Raw genomic sequence first — 22,648 nt, 5'->3', positions numbered from 1 at the left:
GGGATTTTGAATCTTTATTGTCCTCCATGACACTCTTTCAAATTTATTATGGAAGCATTCTCCAAACTTTCGGGAGATTTTAACTGTATTATGGATCCGAAGGTAGACAGGATACCCAAGAGTATGTCCTAGATCTAGACAACTGGCGGATCTGAATAAGGAGCTAGGATTAGTAGATGTATGGAAGTGCCTTCACCTGCAAGGCAGAGATTTTCCTTTTTACTCTAATCCACAGAAATGTCACACTAGAATTGATACGTTTTTTGGTCCCTCTACCTTTCAGAATTCTACACTATCCTGCAAAATAGGTAATATAATAATCTCTGATCATGCTGCGGTGTATATGGAAACAAAGACTAGGGACAATGAAACGACCCCCCCGACATTGGCGTATGGATTCTGTTTTAATGAAGGATAGTAAATTTGTAAATAATTTTTCTCAAGAATTCAAAATCTTTTTGGAAATTAACTCCGGTACTGCCAGTAACCCATCAGTGATGTTGGAGACCATTAGGGCCTATGCGCGGGGTCTGATTATTTCATACACGGCGACCCAAAAAAAACAAAAGGGAGAACAACAGCGTCTACTACAGGCTCGCTTGAAGGCAGCTGAGATAGCTTTTGTTGATAGACCCTCTGTTGCTAAATTACAAAGGACTACAGCCCTTAGGACAGCCCTGAATACTGTGCTTACCCAAACGACAAAGAGGGAATTATTATTTTTGCAAAGCAAAGATTATATGAGTATGGCAATAAGCTGTAGATACCTAGCGTATCTTGCAAGGAGAAAAAGGCTCCTCAAGCTATCACGTCCATTAGGGAAAGTGCTGATACTTTGACTCATGATCATAAAAGGATCAACACAATCTTCAGAGAGTTTTACTCTGATTTGTATAAATCACAGGATTGTGAAGAGAGAGCTAGGAAAATGGAGTCCTTTTTAAAAAGCCTGGCTTTTCCGGACTTAACCCCGGAACAGGTGTTGATTTTGAATGCTCCCCTGACAACCCAGGAAGTACTTGACGCAATCAAGTAGCTTCAGAGCAGTAAAGCACCTGGCCCAGATGGATTCCAGGTTAAATTATACAAAGAGTTTACAGGAGTACTAGCTGGCCCACTTATAGACATGTATAATTACTCATATGGTCAGGGCTGCCTCCCCCCTTCGTTGAGAGAGGTGAATATCTCTCTCATTCTCAAAAAAGGAAAGGCCCCAGAAGATTGTGCATCATATTGTTAAATGTAGATCTTAAAATGCTTTCTAAAACATTAGCATTGAGGTTGGAGAGGATTTTACTACGCATCATAAAAGAGGACCAGACAGGGTTTATCAAGGGCCTTAGATCATCTAATAATATTAGAAGGGTTTTAAATGTGATTCAAGTCTGTCATCAGGAAAGAATACCAGGAATAGCAGTCTCATGGATGCGGAGAAGGCATTTGACCAGGTTGAATGGTCATACCTGTTTTACACACTGGAAAAGTTTGGTGTCAAAAAGGTATTCGCTAAATGGGTCTCAATATTATATAATGACCCCAAAGCAGCCGTGATTACCAATGGCTTGGGCTCGGATAGCTTCAGTGTGGGTAGGGGCTGCCGTCAGGGTTGTCCTCTCTCACCGTTGTTATTTATTGAGCCACTAGTGGAAGCTATATGGACTGATTCTAATATAATAGCTCCGAGGGTTGGTACGGGTAAACATAAAATTACCCTATATGTAGATTATGTTCTCCTTTTTCTCAGTAATCCTTTGATGTCCATGTCCCGCTTGATCCAAGTAATTAATTTATTTAGTGTATTTTCAAGTTACAAAATTAATTTTACAAAATCGGAGGCCATGCCGATGGGCGGTCTCGTGGGTGTATCCCACTTATTGGATGGCTCTCACTTTCCCTTTCGGTGGTCCCTGGATGGTTTCTTATATTTAGGTATTTTTATCATCCCAATATTTGGCCAGTTGTGTAAAGCCAATTTTGGACATCTACTGGAGAGGATAAGGCAGGATCTTCAACTTTGGGGGGATCTTCCAATATCTTGGTTAGGCAGAATAGCTCTAATTAAAATGAATATCTTGTCCCGTCTCCTATACCCTATGAGAATGCTTCCTGTGATGCTACCGAGGACTGCATTGTGCAAACTATATGGTTGGCTTGGTTCTTTCATTTGGAATCATAGACGGCCCCTTATTAAATTAAGGAAGCTGCAGCTTCCACAAGCAAGGGGAGGGCTGGATTTTCCAGACTTTAGGAAGTATCAGCTGAGTCCTGTATTAAGCTACATAGCTGATTGGGTTTTGTGTGACCCGCAATCAATCTGGATGTACATTGAGGCCTCTCAAGCAAAGTACCCCCTTATTAATCTCCTATTTTTAGACAAAATGAAAGCCATTATGGACCATTGTAAAAACCATATCATATTAAACACAATTAAAGCCTGGAGGATAATGCAAAACGAGGGCAACTCACAAAAAAAAACCTGCCCTTATACTCCTATAGTGGCAGCATGGGTTTCCAACCGGGGCTCACAGATGCCACATTTAAATCCTGGAGGTCCAGCGGTATTTCTTGCTTAGGGGATCTGTTCGATGGGGAGGTTATGATGTCTTTTGAACAGCTACACCAGAAATTTGGACTACCTAATGGAGACCTCTTTCGGTACTTTCAAATTCAAGATTACATACAGAAGAAGACTACGTTATTAGAGTGCTCTTATAAATCAGATAGGGAATGAAGAGTGTTGTGGCCAATGGGTTTACCCTCAGTCAGCACTCTCTATCATTCACTACATAACCTGGTATCGGAAGACATGGAAAGATTGTTTAAAACATGGAATCAGGAATTGGTGTTGGAAATCTCTTCAGAAATGTGAGATGACATTTGGGAAAATGCCAGAAAGATCTCTATATGTAACAGAACCCAAGCTACTCAATTAAAGATACTCCATAGGACTCATATAGCACCGGAATGATTGACAAAATTTAGGGTAGAAGCATCTCCAACCTGTCCTAAATGTAAAATAGAAGTCGGCACTCTCACACACTGCTTGTGGACATGTCACGCGATCCACAAATAGTGGGTCAGAGTAGCAAATGCTTTGACAGAAATCTTGGGAGCAAAAATTAGGGTGGATCCAGTATCTCTTCTCCTGGGCTTTTCTAGCCTGCCCTCCCTGGATTTGCACAAGAAGAAATTATTCTTCATTCTTTCCTTTTGTGCAAGGAAAAATATCTTAGCAAATTGGGTAGCTGAGGGCCCTCCAGAACTTTCGAATTGGTATAGGTTGGTCATGTAATGTATTCCCCTTGACTTCCTTACAAATATGGTGTACCAAAAAACCGAATTATTTTATAAAATATGGCAGCTCTTTCTGAACTATATAGATACAGATATCTCGGCCATTTTGTCAAGGGCTTTTATCTAGTTGTGGTAGTGGGTCTGGCTGGTCCCCGGGGGAGGAATCCCATACGAATACAGGTTTCATTATGACTTGGTGTTAATTCGTTCTGAGCATGTACCTCATTATTTAATTATTATGTTATTCATTTTTTGTTTCCTTTTAAGTAATGTAAGATATTTTATTATACGTTCTGGTTAGTTATAGGTTAGATTAGTAGTTAGTTAAGTGGTTTTTTTTCTCTTTATCTTTTCTCTTTGTTTGCTATGTTTTGGCTATTATTTATTTAATATCTAATTGTATATTAATGTTTGTATTTGTGTGTATTATTTTGTAAGTTTGTAGTAATATGTTATAAAAAGTTTTTTATTTTCAATAAAAATATCTATCAAAAAAAAGCACACATAAAGGAAACTGTGCCATGATGCAAATAGACTTGTGAAATATATTTGTGGTGAAACCTATTGTATGTTTAATGGCAATTTGTTATTATTGCTGGTGGAGCTTAGCAATGGTATTGAAAAGGACAGGATCTGGAAAAAGTACATTTGACTTACCTATAGACTTGATGGGGAAGGTCCTTAATGGTGCCATCAAGCTACTTTTGCTGATAGACATTGAAATCCACCACTCAGAATATAGTCTATATCTTTGTTACCCTCGGTGCTTCCTCCAAGTGGTGTCCAACATGGAGAAGTACAAATTTGTCAGTTGAGAAGAGGCAGTGGGTGATAATCAGTAAGAGGTTCCTTGCTCATGTTTGATCTGTTAGACCTTCTGAGGTTCAGAGACAATGCCCTGAGAGTTCTTTCATCAATGTCCTTATGTCTGTATGCCACTGTGCTGCCAACTGTAATATGCCACTGTCCTGATGGTAGAACAGCATATACCCAGAAATGATGGTGATGTTTAAGACATTATCTGTAAGGTATGATTTTATGAATATGACTATTCGGACTGTTACTTGATTAGTCCATTGGACAGTGCACACACTTTTGGAACAAAACCCCTGATTTCAGTGAGGGAATGTCAAAGGGCTATGTTTGTTATTGTTGTTTTCAATGCCTAGTGCCAACCAGGCTCATTCCTGTTCTTAGGCTTTGTAGTGGTTCGATACAATTAAATAGTTTACTAGGCCATTTCAGAGAGCATCTTAGGTTCATCCCCATTGCTGCACATCTGGAGGCACATGTAATACCAAGTTAGACCTAAAGGATATATATGAACTTGATAACTCTTTTTACAACAAGAGTTCACGCTGCACTTTTAAAAAAAATTACAGATTTATTAATTGAGTTCACCAGATAGACCTTTTCAAACCCTGAACTTTATGACACTCCAGAGAAGCACCTTGAGACTCTTCTGTTACACTAAGTATTACTTGTTACTGTACCGTCACTATCCTGAATATGTCTGAACTTAGAAAATAACCACGCCAGGTCTGATTCATACTTGGCTGCAATTCTTGTGGACAATAGATACTGCTGAAAGCTTTTTAATTTGCTATCATAGAATGATCAGTTATATGCGAATTTATAATTTATTGAGTGTCTTTTTGGAATTGTTGGGAAGAAATTTGAAGAAACTTTACTGACTGTATTGATTTTTCTGTGACTATTTCTTGACAATATTTTATATGCAGTTATGTTTCTACCATGACTGTCTGAGGTTTAGGATTTCATTTATGCTAATGTGTTGTTTTCTGCCTATTTCACCCATGACAGTATTCAATTTGAATTCTGAAATATTTGAATGTTTCTCCCCAAAGGAGTTAGACTGAAGCTTTAAATAATCATTTAATTGCTCAGTAGAATTTGTTTTAAATTGTTCTTACATTTGTTATTTTGCCACTAGAGGGTGGTCATGTCTTTTGTGCAGCTCTTTCTGCCAATTTTTATTGTAGATACTTTTACAGTCAACCTGTTCAGGGATATTATAGACTCATACAGCACGGAAACTAACCCTTCAGTCTGACTCGTCTGTAGAGACCAAACATCCAATCTGACCTAGTCTCATTTGCCAGCATTTGGCCCATTTCCTTCTAAACCCTTTCTATTCACATACCCACCCAGATGCTTTTTAAATGTTGTAATTGTACTAGCTACCACTACTTCCTCCAGCAGTGTTTTCCATACATGCACCACCCTCCGTGAAAAAGTTACTCCTCAGGTCCTTTTTAAATTTTTCCCTTCTCACCTTAAAATTGTGCCATCTAATTTTGGACTCCCTCACTCCTCTAAAAGCAAGACTTTGGATATTCATTCTATCCATGCCCTCATGATTTTATAAACCTCTATAAGTTCACCCCTCAAACTCTGACCCACGAAGGAAAAAGCCCCAGCCTATTCAGCCTCTCCCAATAACTTAGATCCTCCAATTCCACAACATTTTTGTAAATCGTTTTTGCATTCTTTCTAGTTTTAACAATATCCTTCCCTTAGAAGGCCAACCAAAATTATACACAGTATTCTAGACGTGGCCTCACCCAGTAACATGTATGGCCCAATATGATGTCCTAACTCCGATACTCAGTGTTCTGAACAATGAAGGCAAGTGTGCCAAACACGTTCTTCTCCACTCTGTCTACCTGTGATTCCACTTTGAAGGAACTATGAACCTGCACTCCAAGTTCACTTTGTTCAGCAACATTGCCCAGAGCCTTACCATTAAGCATACAAATCCTTTCTGGTTTGCTAAATCAAATTGAAATACCTCCCATTTATGCTGAAAATGTGTTGCTGAAAAAGCGCAGCAGGTCAGGCAGCATCCAAGGAACAGGAGAATCGATGTTTCGGGCATCAGCCCTTCTTCAGGAATGAAGAAGGGCTGATGCCCGAAACGTCGATTCTCCTGTTCCTTGGATGCTGCCTGACCTGCTGCGCTTTTCCAGCAACACATTTTCAGCTCTGATCTCCAGCATCTGCAGTCCTCACTTTCTCCTTGTTTTTTACCTCTCATTTATCCAAATTTAACTCCATCTGCCCCTCTTTGACCCATTGGCCCATCTGATCACAGTCCCCTTGTAGTCTGACATAATCTTTCTCACTGTCCACTACACAACCTATTTTGGTGTCATCTGCAAACTTACTAACTGTGCCTCCTATATTCACATCCAAATCATTCATATAAATGACGAAAAGCAGTATGACCCAGCACTGATCCTTGAGGCACACCACTGGTCACAAATCTCCAGTCTTAAAAGCAATCCATTGCCTCCACCCTCGGTCATTATATATTTCTGAAACAGGTGGGACTTGAACCCAGAATCATGGCTGAGAGTTGGGAAACACCATCATGCACCTCAAGGGTCCTCCAAAGGGCTGCCATCTAATTAGAGAGAGCTGATTGGTGATGGTTTAACCTGTGGATCACCACACCTCAGGTGGGGGGAGAATTGAGAAGGGCCACTCAACAGTGCAGGAATCGAACCCACACTGCCAGTGACAGTCTGCATTGCAAACTAGCTTTCCAGCCAACTGACTAGAAGCTCAACTTTATGGCAAAGAAAGAAGCTGCTTGGCGCATTAAGTCTCTGTCATTGAAGCCACCAAAATCTGGGATTAAACCATGGACCTTTAAATTTTTAATCCAACACTTTCCCAGCTGAGCTATATATGTGCATCTGACTGCTTGAATCTGTACCAAATGAATGTCTTGATTAGGAATACCTATTATTTAGTTTGGTTTGGATAATCATTGCTAATGTTATGTTGATGCACCAATTATCTGGTAGTTGTTGTGTTCATATCTTTACGATCACTCTTCCTTTGGTATGAAATATTGCAAAGATTACAGCCTAAAGAACACGTTGTTGAATTTTGTTTTGAATGCTTGAACTGGGTGACCACTCAAAAAGTAATCAGTCACCTGGCTCATACGATGCAAAGAAACAATTGACCCATTTGTTTATTTTGGATTAGCGGTGCTGGAAGAGCACAGCAGTTCAGGCAGCATCCAACGAGCAGCGAAATCTGAACTGCTGTGCTCTTCCAGCACCACTAATCCAGAATTTGGTTTCCAGCATCTGCAGTTATTGTTTTTACCATTTGTTTATTTGTTCACTGATTAACAGTAAAGTAGTAGGTTCATTTATTCACCAGAACATCATTTATCAGCAAAAGGCATTTCATAATATATTACATGAATGCATGTTCCATCATTGAATGTACTTAAAGCTGAATTAGATAGATTTTTGGTTTCTCGAGGAACAAAGGAATTTTGGGAGTAGACAACAAAATGGATTCGAGGCCTAAATCAAGCGTGATTGTATTGAATGGGTGATCTACTGCTCATCATATTTCTTATGTTCTTAACCTAGAAGAATGAGAAAATCCACATCAATTTTGTCGCAATTTAATAATGGATTTTATGTTCCTCTAAATTACTGTCAACTTTCTTGCAGTTGAGACAGAAAATGAGGTTGCAATAAAAACTGCTAAAAAACTGAAAAACTAAAATTAAACCAGAAGCTCCCAAAACAGTAGTCACTAATCCATTTTAAGACCACAGGTGGGAGTTTTCATGGCATTTAAATAGACTCACATAGGTGTAGTGAGCCAAATTCTTCAACTTCCTACACAAACCTGCCATAAGTTGTTACTTACACTGTGTAAATGGAAACTTTAGGTTCTTGCAGCACCATCATATTGTCCCTACTCTCAGCTGGGAGATCTGGGTTCAAGTGCCACCTGCCTCAAGTTGATGAAATGACCAAACAGGTTGATTAGAACAATTGTAAATGGTGGCATGAGCATCATTTAGATGCTGTTTGCAGACACTGTATTGAGGAGGTAATTTTATTTACTGCAGTTTACTGCAGTTGGTTTTACTCTATGTAAACTATCTGATTTTTAGAGGTTTTATAAGACCAATGTCACTACTTTTACTAGTTCTGCAAAGTGTATCACAGTGAGTCAGGAATATGGGTTTCCCAATAGAACTATTTATTATAAAAAGAAGGATGAAAGTACGAATAAGAAAATATTAGAGGCAACTAAAGTGTAATTTCACAGAAATTGTTACCTGTGCTAAGTGCCCACCTGCTATGGCGGGATGTGAAACCGAGTCTCTAGAACTTTAAGCAAAAAAAAACGAAAGAACTAAGGATGCTGAAAATCAGAAACAAAAACAGAAATTGCTGGAGAAGCTCAGTAAGTCCGGCAGCATGTATGGAGAGAAAGCAGAGTTAATGTTTTGGGCCTAGTGCTTTCTCTCCACAGATGCTGTCAGACCTGAATTTTTTCCAACAATTTCTGTTGATGCCGCAGAACTTTAGAGCAGTTTCTGGCTTCATAGTTTAATGATAATACCTTTTAGGCCATCGCTTTCCCCAAATATCATCAGATGCTATCTAGAAATTAGTCCTGACTGTGACTGACACTAAAAATACTGTTGTAGAACAGTCAGCAGACGCATTCAAGGTAAATGCAGCTGGTCATACTTACACCTTCTTAGTCAATAAATACTTCATTCACAACGCAGAATATACAAATTTGAATTAGGTATCTGCTGATGTCCATGAAACCGTTATTCATTATCAGGAAAGAGCCATCTAGCTCACTAATGTCCTTCAGGGAAGGAAATCTGTCATCTTCAAGTTGTCTGGCGTTTATTTAGCAATGTGATTGACTGTCCACTGCCCTCTGAAATGGCCTAGCAAGCAACTCAATTATATCAATTGCTAAAAAGTCTCAACTAAGTAATTGGGTATGAACACAGGAGATATGGTTAGTAAGTTTGCAGATGACACCAAAATTAGAGGTGTAGTGGACAGTGAAGACGCTTACCTCAGAATGCAACAGGATCTTGATCAGATGGGCCAATGGGCCGAGGAGTGGCAGATGGATTTTAATTTAGATAAATGAGGTGCTACATTTTGGAAAGGCAAATCAAGGCAGGACTTATACACTTAATAGCAAGGTCTTGGGGAGTGTTGCTGAACAAAGAGACCTTGGAGCTTAGGTTCATATGTTCATTGAAAATGGAGTCACAGGTAGATAGGACAACGAAGGAGGCGTTTGGTATGCTTGCCTTTTTTGGTTGGTGCATTGTATAGGAGTTGGGAAGTCATGTTATGGTTGTACAGGACATTGGTTAGACCACTTTTGGAATACTGTGTGTAATTCTGGCCTTCCTGCTATCGGAAGGATGTTGTGGAGCTTGACAGGGTTCAGAAAAGATTCATAAGATGTCACCAGGGTTTGAGGGTTTGAACTACAGGGAGAGGCTGAATAGGCTAGGGCTATTTTCCCTTGAGCATCGGAGGCTTGAGGGGTGACCTTATAGAGGCTTATAAAATCATAAGGGGCATGGATGGGGTAAATAGCCAAGGTCTTTTTCCTAGGGTGGGGAGACCAGAACTAGAGGGCTTAGGTTTAAGGTGAGAGGGGAAAGTTATAAAAGGGACCCCAGAGGCAACTTTTTCACACAGATGGTGGCACATGAGTGGAATCAGCTGCCAAAGGAAGTAGTGGAGCTGATACAATTGCAACATTTAAAAAGCGTCTGAATGGGTATATGAATAAGAAGGGTTTAGAGGGATATGGGCCAAATATTGTCATATGGGCCAAATATTGGCAAATGGGACTAGATTTAATTAAGCTATGTGGTCAGCATGGATGAGTTGGACTGAAGGGTCTGTTTCCATGCTATACATTTCTATGACCCTTAATTAACCCAGTCGGACCATCTGGCTTTGACCTCGGTACTGAAAAAAACAAGGGCAAAAATAGCCTTGTCAACTTTGTAAGTATGTCCCAAGTTTGAGATTCCCCTAAAATCGAAACATCCTCTTTCATCTGCCCTGTTAGGTCCCCTCACAATCTTGTATGTTTCATTAAGATCACTGCTCAAATAACTAAAGGCCTAACTTGTGTAGCTGTTCATGATAAGCAACCCCCTTAATCCCAGAAATCAGCCTAGTAAAGATCTATTGAACAGACACCAATGCCAGCATATTCTTCCTTAAGTACAGGGACCAAACCTGTACACAGTACTCCTGGTGTGGCCTTACCATCACCTTGTCCAGATGTCACAAGGCTTCCTTATTTTTAAACTCCAACAACTGGCAATAAAGACCCCAATTCCATTTGCCTTCTTAATTATTTGCTGCATCTACATGCTAATGTTTTATGTTTGGTGTGCACAGATCTCTCTGTGCTGCACTTTTTTTTAATGTCTTTCCATTTTAACATCTAACATTTGATTCTTCCTTTTAACATCTAACATTTGATCAAAGTGCATGACCTCACATTTCCTGACAGTAAACTCCATCTGTCGCGTTTTTACCCACTCTGTCCACCTTTTTGTATCCCCTTACCAAATTCTTATGTCCATATAACAACACAGAGAATAACATTAGAAAAACATTACACTCTGCCCCCTCTCCTCCAAGTCATTAATAAAATTGGTCAGTAATTGAAGCTCTAATGACTTTCTGGCACTCTACTAGTTGCATCTTTCTTACCTGAAAATGCCTATCATTCTGACTGCCTGTACTCCATGTGTTAAACAATCCTCCATCGACATTAATACATTACACCCAATACCCACTCTTGTGGCACCTCATTCAAATTCATGCCTTCTGGCTCTCAAGCCTGTTTAACACTGCAAAAAGAGGCATGTTTAGCACTGCAACTTTAAACGTATTATGTTTTATGAATTAATAGATGTGGTAGGTTTCAACAATTAATCAAGTAAAAGACATGGTGCAGTTCCTACACACCCTGGTCAGCTCAATTGGTAGATGATGGGACAATTAATCACATGATCATGATTTCAAGCCTCACATTAGATGATGATTGTTTTGTTGAAATATTTGTTTTATTGATTTGTACCAATGTTAAAACTCCACAGTTAAGGGCATTAATGTTTTGGAGATATAACTATCACTCCGAGGCACATTAATTTAAAATTGTTTGAATGCATAATGAGATGATTTTCCAATAATTGATGTTGTAAAAGGGGAAATTATAAGCTTAGAAAAAAAAGTGCAATGTTCAGTGTTACAAAGCAGAGCAGTATTTAAAAGAATAAATTCTGGTGATATATAAGCAAAGGGTTAAACTTTCAGTCCCTTGGCCCTTTCCATCATTCCATTAGATCATGTCTGATCGGTATCTTAACCTCTTTCACCTGCCTTGGCTCCATATATCTGAATACCTTTAGTTAGCAGAAATTTGGCAGTGTTAAGTTTAGCGTGCGGAGTTTTTTGTGGTTTCACACTGCTCCCATCCTTTGTGTGAAGAACTGTTTCCTAATTTCCCTCCTGAATGGCCTGACTCTGGTATATCTCTTTGGACTTTAGGTTTACTACCCCTATCAATGAAGAAATCCTCTCCCTCTCAACCCTTTCAAAATCATTCTTTCCTGTAAAAACCTCAATCAGAATATTCTTTACACTTCCATATTGAAGGTAGTTGGCTACAAGTGGGGAATATAAGAAAGACCAAAAGCTCTCAACAGAGATGTGGGTACAATTACTTATTAACATAACATCTTTCCTGTTGAACGAAGCATCCAGCTTCAATAGCTACTTGGCCTATTGCTGGACCTCCTGTGTCAATGGATGTCCTATACGCTGGTTGGAAAATTCTTACAGTACCAGGCAAATACCCTTAATGAATCTCAAGGGGCTTAACTGGATTCCTGCCGTGTCTGGTTGGGTGACCACTCCCATCATCGCTGTAACTCATTTGTAATCAGATGGAGGTGTCATGAAAGCTATCTCTCCACACAACCCCTCCCACCACCATCACCACCACCACCACCACCACCACCACCACCACCCCTTGGGTGAGTAAACTATTATTAGAGTGAAATTTAACTCTAGTAATAGTAACGTTCTGATTTCCATGTTAAACTCATGTGCACAGATGCTGTAAGTTGTTGTTTGATTTGCTTCTTAATAAGAGTGAGCACTGATTGATAGTTTCACTACTGTTCAAAAACAAGACCATAATGGCTATCAGTTCTTAAGTCTTTTAAAATATGTTTTAGTTTGAAGTTTGAAATTCATTGGCTGAATTGATTGTCCTTTTTTTGACAAGATTTTGATTCTTTTACAGAAAATGTTGGAAGATTGAAAAAACTGGAATACCTTAATCTTGCTTTGAACAACATTGAATGCATAGAAAACTTAGAGGGTAAGTTGATCATGAATTACATTTCTGTACCTATTTAAGAATTCCGTACTTGGAAACTTTAAAATTCTAGTTTTAGGTTTTTTTTATGCCAGTCACATTAAATTTGTGTCCATTGGTTCCTGTCCATACTGTCACTGCGAACAGCTTCTTATCTATTCTTATCAAAACATTTTAAGTTTAAGAACACCAGTAGCCAGTTTCTCCTTTTCCTGTTCTAAGAGAACAATCTGAGTTTCCCTAATCTCTCCACACAACTGAAGTCTAACATTCTAGCAACCCTACTTTTTTTTAAAAAAACTCACTAATCTGTTCTAAATCTGGAATCTGGCCCATCCATACTTGAACGTGGGGTACTAAATTCCATTTCTTCCCACTTTTTCTGATGCAGAGAAATCTTTCCTCTTCTTCACTGGAGATTTTCAGGCATTCATCTATTCTCGTGTTTGTAGTAATCCTAATGGTTGCATTAAGAAAGATAGCAATGAAAGAGGAGATAAAGTCAAAATTTACAAGATAAGAGGAAGTGATAAAATGAGTTGGAGAAAAACAAAAATTTGGGAGAGAGATAGAATTGGAAGATTGAAAGAAGAGCTTGGGGTGAAGGAAAAAAAAGTGTTTTTTGCACAACTGAGAGTAATGATATCAAATCTACAGAAATGCAGCTGTCTGAGAATTTTGGCATATGTCTAAATAAATCTTAAAATAGTAGAAAGTGGCCAAAAAACATAAGTAGTACAGATTGAAGCAACAACCATATATGCATATATAATTGAATATCAGTTTCATTGCAATTTTAATTTTTTAAATTCATTCGTGGGACGTGGGCTTTGGCTGGCCAACATTTATTGCCCATTCTCAGTTGCCCTTCAGAAAGTGATGGTGAGCTGCAGCCTTGAATCATTGCTATTCATGTGCTATAGGTAGACGCACAATGCCCTTCGGCAGGGAATTCCAGAATTTTTACTTCGCAATAATGAAAAAAACAGTGATATATTTCCAAGTCAAGATAATGACTGGCTTGGAGGGAAACTTGCAGATGATGGTATTCCCAAATTCCCTTTTAAAATTGTACAGTTTAGTGTTAAATCTTTCCTTCTTTTTCTTCTGCCTAATTGAATCACCTCATGTCTCTTGTGTTTTAATTTTCATCTGTCATGGATCTGCCAGTTTCATGAATCTTTGTCCTTGTATGAAGTCTGTTACTATCCCCATCACTGTTTGTGTTTTCAAGTTACATATAATTTTCAAACTTTGGAATTACTCCTTGGATATCATAGCTCTGATCATGAATATATATTAAAACAAACAATATTTTTATTCATTAATGGGATTTCCTCAATTGCCCTTGAAGTTTTGATGAGCCACTTTATTGGACTGCTCACGTTTATATAGGGTAGGTGAACACAAAGTACTGTTAGGGATGTAGTTCTTGGATTTTGATCACATTGTGCATTTATTTTTAACAAACTTCAATTTTATAAAATTGAAAACCTTGAAAATGTGCCTGTCATATTCTCCAAATGTGATACTATTTCATCTTCCTTGACAGGTTGTGAGTTTCTGCAGAAACTTGACCTAACAGTTAACTTTGTTGGGGAGCTAACAAGTGTGGAATCGCTCAAACTTAATGTTCACCTACAGGAGCTTTATCTGGTTGGAAACCCCTGCTGTGATTTTGCTGGTTACAGGAAGTTTGTGATTGCTACACTACCACAGCTGAAGGTTGGAAGGTCATTGTCTTTCCGACAAGCCATTCTTGTATTTTTAATTTTGATATATAACATTTTGATTGCTACTTATGATCTGTGCAAAGGATCAAGATTATTTCGCATGCTTCAGGGCCAGATGTGGCTGGAAGTCAACATCCAACATACATAGGGGTCGTTGGTGCATTTTCCTTCCCAAAAACCCCAAAACATTTGAGAAAGTTCAGTCATTGGAACAATAAAGCAGATGACAATCACCACTGAAAATAGAAATGACACAATCAGTGAGGAGTTGCTCCTTCAATCACAGGCTTTTTTTCCCTTGACTTTGCTGATAGGTTCCCTGAAACTATTATCAACAAATACTGGAAAGAAACAACATGAAATTAGTGGAGCAGCAAGCAGTTAGAGTCATAGAGCTGTATAGCATGGAAACAGATCCTTCAGTCCAACTCATCAATGCTGACCAGATATCCTAAATTACTCTAATCCCATCTTCCAGCATTTGGCCCATAAATATTGTAATTGTACCAGCCTCCACCACTTCCTCAGGCAGCTCATTCCATACACGTACCACCCTTTCTGTGAAATAGTTGCCCCTTAGGTCCCTTTTATATCTTTCCCCTCTCACCTTAAACCTCTGCTGGGAAAAAGACCTTTGCTATTCACCAACCTAACATAATCACCACCTATCTTTGCCCACCTATCACCATCCCACCTACCTTTCCCCTAGCCCACCCCTCTCACACTATTTATTTCTCAGTCCCCTTCCCATTCCCCAGTCCTGAAGAAGGGTTATGCCTGAGACATTGACCGTCTTGCTTCTCAGATGTTGCCTGACCTGCTCTGCTTTATTCAGCACCACACTCATTCCTCAATTTGTGCCTAATGTTTTCATATTTAGCCTTCCCCAATTAAGTAGTTACACCCGAGGACTACTCTTATCCTTATCCAAAAGTAACTTAAAACTTGGGAATTATGGTCTCTGTTCCTGAAATGCTCCCCCACTGAAATTTTCATAACCTGACCAGATTCATTCCCCAATACCAGATCTCTTGGAGCCCTTTCCCCAGATTGATTATTTACATATTGTTTCAAGAAATCTTCCTGGACACACCTAGCAATTTCTCCCCTGCCCAAGCCTTTGGCACTAATTGAGTCCCAGTCAATATAGCGGAGGTTAAAATCACCCAGCACAGCAATCCTAAAGTTTTTACACTTTTCCATAATCTGTCCACATTTCTGTTGCTTCCTGTCTTGCTGACTGTTTGGAGACCTGTGGTGGAACCCTGTAGCACAACAATCAAAGTGATTGCATTCTTCCGATTACCGATTTCTACCCATATGGCCTCACTGGATGAACTATCCAAGGTGCCCTCCCTTGTATAGCTGTGATATTCTATCTTAACAGAAACACAACCCCCTACTTCTTTTACATCCTTCTCTGTCTTGCCGGAAACATCTAAATCCCGGAATGTTAAGTTGCCAATTTTGTCCGTCCCTCAACCAAGGCACAATATGTACATCATCACAGTTATGTGGATGAATCCAGGCTCTAAATTCATCTGCCTTACCTGTCATATTCCTCACATTAAACCAAATATTCAGTCCCACTGTGTTCAATAACCTCCCCCCATGTGTTCTTCCTCTTAGCCTGACTGGCCTTAGTCTCTAACTCCTCCCTGGTCATTTCACTTGCTCACCTATTGCTCTGGTTCCTGCCCCCTACTACACTAGTTTAAATCTTCCGAGTGACACTGACAAACCTCCCTGCCAGGATATTGGTGCCCCTCCAGTTCAGGAGCAACCTATCCTTCTTATTGAGGTCACAGCTGCCTTGGAAGATATCCCAGCCATCCACATACATGAAGACTTCCCTCCATGTTAGTTCTTTAGCCACATATTTGACTGTACTATCTTCTTCCTAGCCTCATTGGCACATGGCACAGGGAATAATCATGGGGTTACAACACTAGAGGTCCTGCTTTTCAACTTACTACTTAACAGGAAACATGGTTAGTAAATTGGCAGATGACAACAAAATTGCTGGTATACAAGACAGTGAAGAAGGTTATCAAAGAGATCTTGATCAATTGGGTCAATGGGCTGAGTGGCAGCCGATGGATAAATGTGAGGTTTTGCATTGTGATAAAACAAGGACAGGACTTATACAACTATTAGAAAAGCCTGGGTAGAGTTGTAGAACAGAGAGATCTAGGGGTTCAGGTACATAATTCTTTGAAATTTATATCACAGAGACAGGGTGGTATAGAAGGCATTTAGCACACTTGCCTGCAGATCTTTTGAGTATAGGAGTTGAAACATCATGTTGAGGTTATACAGGAAGTTGGTGAGGCCTATTCTGGAGTACTGTGCGCAATTCCAATTGCCCTACCACTATTAAATTAGAGAGGGTTCAGAAAGGATTTACCAGGATCTTGCTGGGAACGGAGGGTTTGAGTTATAAAATAGGCTGGAACTTGAGTTTCTCATGGAGTGTAGGATGTTGAGGAGTGATCTTATACAGACTTATAAAATCATGAGGGTCATAGATAAGGTGAATTGCAAGGCTGTTTTCCTTAGGGTGGGGGAGTTCAAAACTAGGAGACATATTTTTAAAGTGGGGAGAAAATTTTAAAAAGTACATGACGGGCAGCATTTGTACACAGAGTGGTTAGTGTGTGGAATGAACTGCCAGAGGAAATTTGGATCCGGTTAGAGTTATAACATTTAAAAGACATTTGGATAATTACAGGAATAGGAAAGGTTTGGAGGGATATGGGCCAAGCGCAGGCAACTGGGACTAGTTTAGTTTAGGAACATAGTCAGCATGGACTCGTTAGACTGAAGGGTCTGTTTTCATGCTGTATGACTCTAACAACCTGAGCACCCTTTACAGGACATCATCACACTTCCTGCCTATGTCATTAGTAGCAATCTGTACCACAAACTTTGGCTGTGCACCCTCCCTTTTAAGAATGTTCTGTGTCCACTCAGACATTCTTAATTTTGGCACCAAGGAGGCAACACACTATCCTGGAGCCTCCATTGTTACTCTTGCTTTACTGCATTGTGACTCTCTCTGCTATTAAATAGAGTCTGCTGCCATTGCCATTCCCTGACTGGCAAATTCCTCCTCCCCACTTCCGTTAGTATCCAAAACTATTTACATGTTAAAGAGGGGATAGCCACAGGAGACTCCTGCGCTATCTGCCTGCCCGTTGTCGTGGTCACCCACCTATCTGCATGGACCTTGGGTGTAACCATGTCTCTCAAACTCTTGTCTATAATGCTTTCTGCCTCCTGCATGCTCTTTAGTATGTATAAATTCCCAGAGTCTGATGAAATGTACCCCAGGCTGCTCTGGGAGGCAAGGAAGCAATTTGGCCCCTGGCAGAATTATTCAATACTTGTCTGGTCACGAATGAAGTTTCAGATAACTGGAAGATAACTAATGGTTCCTTTGTTCAGGAAGGGCGGCAGGGTTAGGCCTGGTAATTATAGCTTCGTTTATCCAACATCAATGGTAGGGAAATTTTTGAAAAATTTCTGTGGGATAGGATTAATCAACATTTGCAAAGGCAGGGATTGATCAGGATAGTCAGCAGAGAGATCTCGACTTTTTGTAAAGGTGACTAAGTATATTGATAAGGGCAGTTGATTACAGAGGAGATTCACCAGAATCTTGCATGGGACGGAAAGCTTCCACTCTGTGGAGAGACCGGATAGGCAGGGTTTGTTTTCTTAGAGCAGGAGAAGCTGCGGGGTGATCTGACTGAGGTATTCAAAATTATGAAAGGCATACATTGGGAAGATTGTGAGGAACTTGACCCCATGGCTGACATATCGTAGATCATCAGTCTAAGGTGAGGAGTAACTGTTTAGACGAGATCTGAGGGCACATTGTTTCACTCAGAGGGTGGTGGAAATATGGAATGAGCTGCTGGCTGGGTGGTGGAGGCATCATTTAAGAAGCATCTGCATGAGGACTTAAAATGCCAAGGTGTAGTAAGCAGTGGACCAAGTGCAGGTAAATGAATTATTTTAGTTTGGTGTTTGTTGGTTGGCATAGAGATGTGCCAAAGGGCCTGTTTCTATGCTGTATGACTCAGTGTCTAGAAAAGAGAAAGGTGGCGTCATAGCCGGTGATTAGAAGCAAGCAGTGCAATTAATGTGGTTGCTAGGGGTTGCTGTTAGAGTTACTGTGGATAAAGTTTGGTACTTAGCTGTGGTGGGACATGGATGTTTGACATCTCCACAGGAGTGGCTCTGTTTTTTTCCTGCTAGAGCCAGGACTCCCCCCTCATTGGAGCTGACCAATCAAATGTTGGGCACTTTCCTTCCTTCTGCTCTGTTTTGAGCTGTCCTCTCCTGTAATGACAATAAGGATTGAATGAGATAAAAGTGGATGGCACAGCAGTTATTGCTGATTCAAGTGGTCGAAAGGTAGTGAGGGGATCCGAGGGAGTGAGTCGACAGTGCAGACACCATGTAGTGTAGTGGTCTGGAATGCTGGTGGGGGGAAGGAAAGTGAGTGGGGTAAGTTGTTGCATGCAATAGTGAGTGTGACAGAGGTTAAACCTTGGTAGAAGTGCAGTAGCAGAAATGGAGTTAGTTTGAGCAGAAACAAGAGTTTGGCATTTACCCTGTCATTGACCTTGTTTCAGCACTCTGGCCACTCCTCCAGACCATGAAGACTGCACGAAATCAGGTGGTGACCTCAGACCAAGCTTCCTCTGATGGTCCTCCTGGAAGAGGACTCCTCTCTTTTGCACCACTGCTCAACCAACACCTTCAGGTCCCTGGCAGAAAATCACATCACCATCATCCCTTTCTTTGTAATGTTCAGACTGTGTCCTTGATTAAATGGCTTCAGAATGCTAATGCCCACCCAGGTGCAAAGCGGCCTTTCGGATATGATCTAGACAAAAGGCATGCTAGCCTTTTGATGGATATTTGGTGAGTGGTGACTTGTGCATGTTAAAATGGGACTAGAATAGCAGGTAAGGGACGCTACAGGGACAGGAAGTTAATGGGACGTATTTTGTAAGGTACTGTGAAAAGTCTCACTCAGTGTTGCAGTAAGAAACTCTCCACAAAACTTGAGCAACTCGTAGTTCGGTTAACAAAAAAGATTCAGCCCTGTGTGAGTGCATTGCATAATAATTGAATTAGTAAGACTGAAAACCAAAAACTGTAACTTGAGGAAATGGTTAATTCAAGCAGTTGTGTATGAAACCTGAGAGAGTCATAGTTGTTCACAGATCTATAGGATTGAATTATTTTGCTAAATCTATTTAACTGTTGAGATAGATAACCTATATAGTTTGTTGGCTTTGGTATCAACACTATATTGGCAAAGCAAAAGAGAATGGCAAATGATAAACAGACTGTGATAGGAAAGGATAGATGTATAAATCTAAAAATGAACCAACAGATAAGGCTAGAGGTTACAAAAAATAATGAAAGAGTAAAATTAAAGGTACTGTATCTGAATATATGTTGTGTTGGAAACAAAACAAATTACTTACAAGTACAGATACAAATAAATAAATATACATTGGTTTAAAAATAGAAAATGCTGGAGAAACTCAGTAGATCTGGTAACTTTTGCAAAGAGAAAAACCAAGCTAACATTTTCAAGTCTGCAGTGACTTTTTTTTCACAACTGAAGAGTCATATTGGATTCAGCATTAACTTCATTCCATCTACAAATGCTGCCAGACCTGCTGAGTATCTCTTGCATTTTGTTTTTATTTTGAATCTCCAACATTCACTGTACTTTCCTTCTATACAACTACAGTATGGTCGCCATTAGAGCCATGCTTCGGGATAATATGAATTCATTCCCAAATATTGAGAAAGTCAGGAGATTTAGGATAGGAAGAGGTTTTGAGGTTGTGAGTGAGTTTGTTCAGTTAGTTCGTGACAATATTTGCACACTAGCGAGGGACCAATCAGATTCAGGAAACCAGGGTGTAGATGGTTTGCATGGGTATAAAAATGAGCAAGACAAGAGTCACTTGTGTAAAATCCGCTTAGCAGTGTGGAGTACATAGGAAGAAATATGAGAGCATGTCAAAACTGCACGCAATACATATGAGAGATTTTATTCTACAAAAATACTGGAAAATTCATAAGGCAGGGAAGAACTGACATTAGGAGGAGTTCATAAAATTCCCTTGGAATCATTTGTGTTCTGGAATGAACCAAGCAACAGACAACATTAGTTCCGAAGAACAGTCCTATTGGATTCAACATGAACTATTTCTTTGGCTAAATTAAAAATCACACAACACCAGATTATAGTGATTTTTAATTTTGTACACCCCAGTCCAACACCAGCATCTCCAAATCATTTTTTTGGCTGTGTCTGCGCTAAACAGCAAAGCAACATTGAAGCACTGTGAGTTTTTAAAGTCCAAATGAGGAGTCACAGTGCCGAAAGACAAGGTAGGGATGCTGTGAGCATCTATGTCAGTGCAAAGTGATAGACTATTAAGGGACCAACCTAAACAGCCCTGAGGTACAGTCAAGTCCACACTGAGCTGGGTACCAGTCCCTGCTCTCAGTGTCTTTGTAGCAGCATTACAGCAAGAGGTTCCCTTATGCTCGAAAGTGCAGTTTTAAAGTGCAGAATCATATTGTAAGTGAATTGGAGATGTGCCGTGATGATGCAGAGAGGGTGATGCACTTGCTAATATCTGTGGATTTGGATACATGTCATCACTATTAGCGGACTGGACCCTGAAACATTGGAACAAATGGTGAGCTTGCTAGGTACCTGTTCTGACTTTCATGAAAGGAATTCTTAGCATCTATTTCCTATCCATTGGGTGAGAGAATGGAAACTGCATATTAATGAGGTGAGATTCAGTAATAATGAGGGTGATAATGAATGATAATTCATGTTAATAGACCTCTCACCAATTGCCAATGAGAAATTCATCTTCAAATAATGTACTTGGTTAGAAAATGCTTTTTTATTCTTAACATCGAAAGGGTCTCACTGAACATCTCATCTGATATTTGCAAATTTCATGCCATAGTTCACATCGTTCAAGGCCTGGGACAATGCCACATATAGTCCTGTCTAGCTGAAGTGTATATCAGACAATCCCACTGCATCTCCAAGTTTCAGAAAAAGAAGTCTCCTCCTTTTCAGCTATATAGCAGTGCCCAACTTAAACTTCCAGTTTATAATTTAAAAGGAAAATTATGTGGTCCTCAACAATATAAGAACACAAGAGTTTCTCAATGGTTAAAAGATAAAAATATTAACAAAGTGAATGATGGTCCCATAGAAAATGAGACTGGAGAGATAATAATAGTAAATAAAGCAAAATCAGATGAATTGAAGAGGCAATTGCATCAGACTTCACTATAGCAAATATAAGAATAGAAGGAGGAATTTAAAACAATTACAATCACCAGAAATGTGATACAGAGTAATTATTGGAGTTGCAGGCTGACAGGTGCCTGGATTTCATCCTAGGTTCTAGAAAGATGTGGTTAGTGAAATGGTTGTTATGTTATTTTCAAAAAATTGTGGGTAAGATCCCATTAGACAGCAAATGTAATTCCTTTATTTAAAACTGGAGATTATATCTCCAATGTGTCCTGAATGTAAAATAGAAGTGGGCACTCTCACACACTGCTTATGGACATGTCATGAGATCCGTAAATACTGGACCAGGGTAGCAAATGCGCTGACAGAAATCTTGGGAGCGGAAATTGGAGTAGATCCAGTATCTCTTCTCCTGAGCTTTCTGAACCTGCCCTCCTTGGATGTGCACGGGAGGGGATTATTTTCCATTCTCTCCTTTTGTGCAAGGAAAAATATCTTAGTAAATTGGGTAGCTGAAGGCCCTCCAGGACTTTCGAATTGGCACAGGTTAATCATGGAATGTATTCCTCTTGACTTCCTTACAAATATGGTGCACCAAAAAAACTGAATTAATCTATAAAATATGGCAGCTCTTCCTGAACTATATAGAAACAGATATTTCAGCCATTCTGTCAAGGGCTTTTATCTAGTTGTGGTAGTGGGTCTGGCTGATCCGGGACCCCTTGGGGGAGGAATCCCGTATGAATACAGGTTTTATTATGACTTGATGTTAATTCGTTCTGAGCATGTACCTCATTATTTAATTACTATGTTATCTCATTTTATTTGAGTAATGTAAGATATTCTATTATATGCTTTGTTATTTGTAGGTTAGATTAGTTCTTAGTTGAGTGGGTTTTTTTTCTTTCTTTGTTGTGTTTTGGTTATTTATTTAATATTTAATGGTGTATTAGTGTTTATATTTGTTTGTGTTATTTTGTAAGTTTGTAAAAATGTTTTAAAAATTTCCTTTCTCTTCAATAAAAATATCTGCAACTGCCTGAGTGGAGTTTGCACA

The 22,648-nt window shown here is 39.5% G+C and overlaps 1 protein-coding gene across 2 annotated transcripts in view; it reads left to right on the top strand.

Moving 5' to 3' along the window:
* dnaaf11 (dynein axonemal assembly factor 11) overlaps positions 1-22,648 on the top strand; it is an 83,008-nt gene that overhangs the window by 5,361 nt on the left and 54,999 nt on the right. For both annotated transcript variants that reach the window (XM_072570442.1, XM_072570443.1), the window contains exons 3-4: positions 12,460-12,537; positions 14,087-14,259. In XM_072570442.1, the coding sequence (XP_072426543.1) occupies positions 12,460-12,537; positions 14,087-14,259 (251 nt within the window). The remainder of the gene's footprint in view (positions 1-12,459; positions 12,538-14,086; positions 14,260-22,648) is intronic.

The sequence above is a fragment of the Chiloscyllium punctatum genome, chromosome 5, assembly GCF_047496795.1.
Source record: "Chiloscyllium punctatum isolate Juve2018m chromosome 5, sChiPun1.3, whole genome shotgun sequence".
In the NCBI taxonomy this organism is placed as follows: domain Eukaryota; kingdom Metazoa; phylum Chordata; class Chondrichthyes; order Orectolobiformes; family Hemiscylliidae; genus Chiloscyllium; species Chiloscyllium punctatum.
This window is presented reverse-complemented; position numbering and strand designations above follow the sequence as displayed.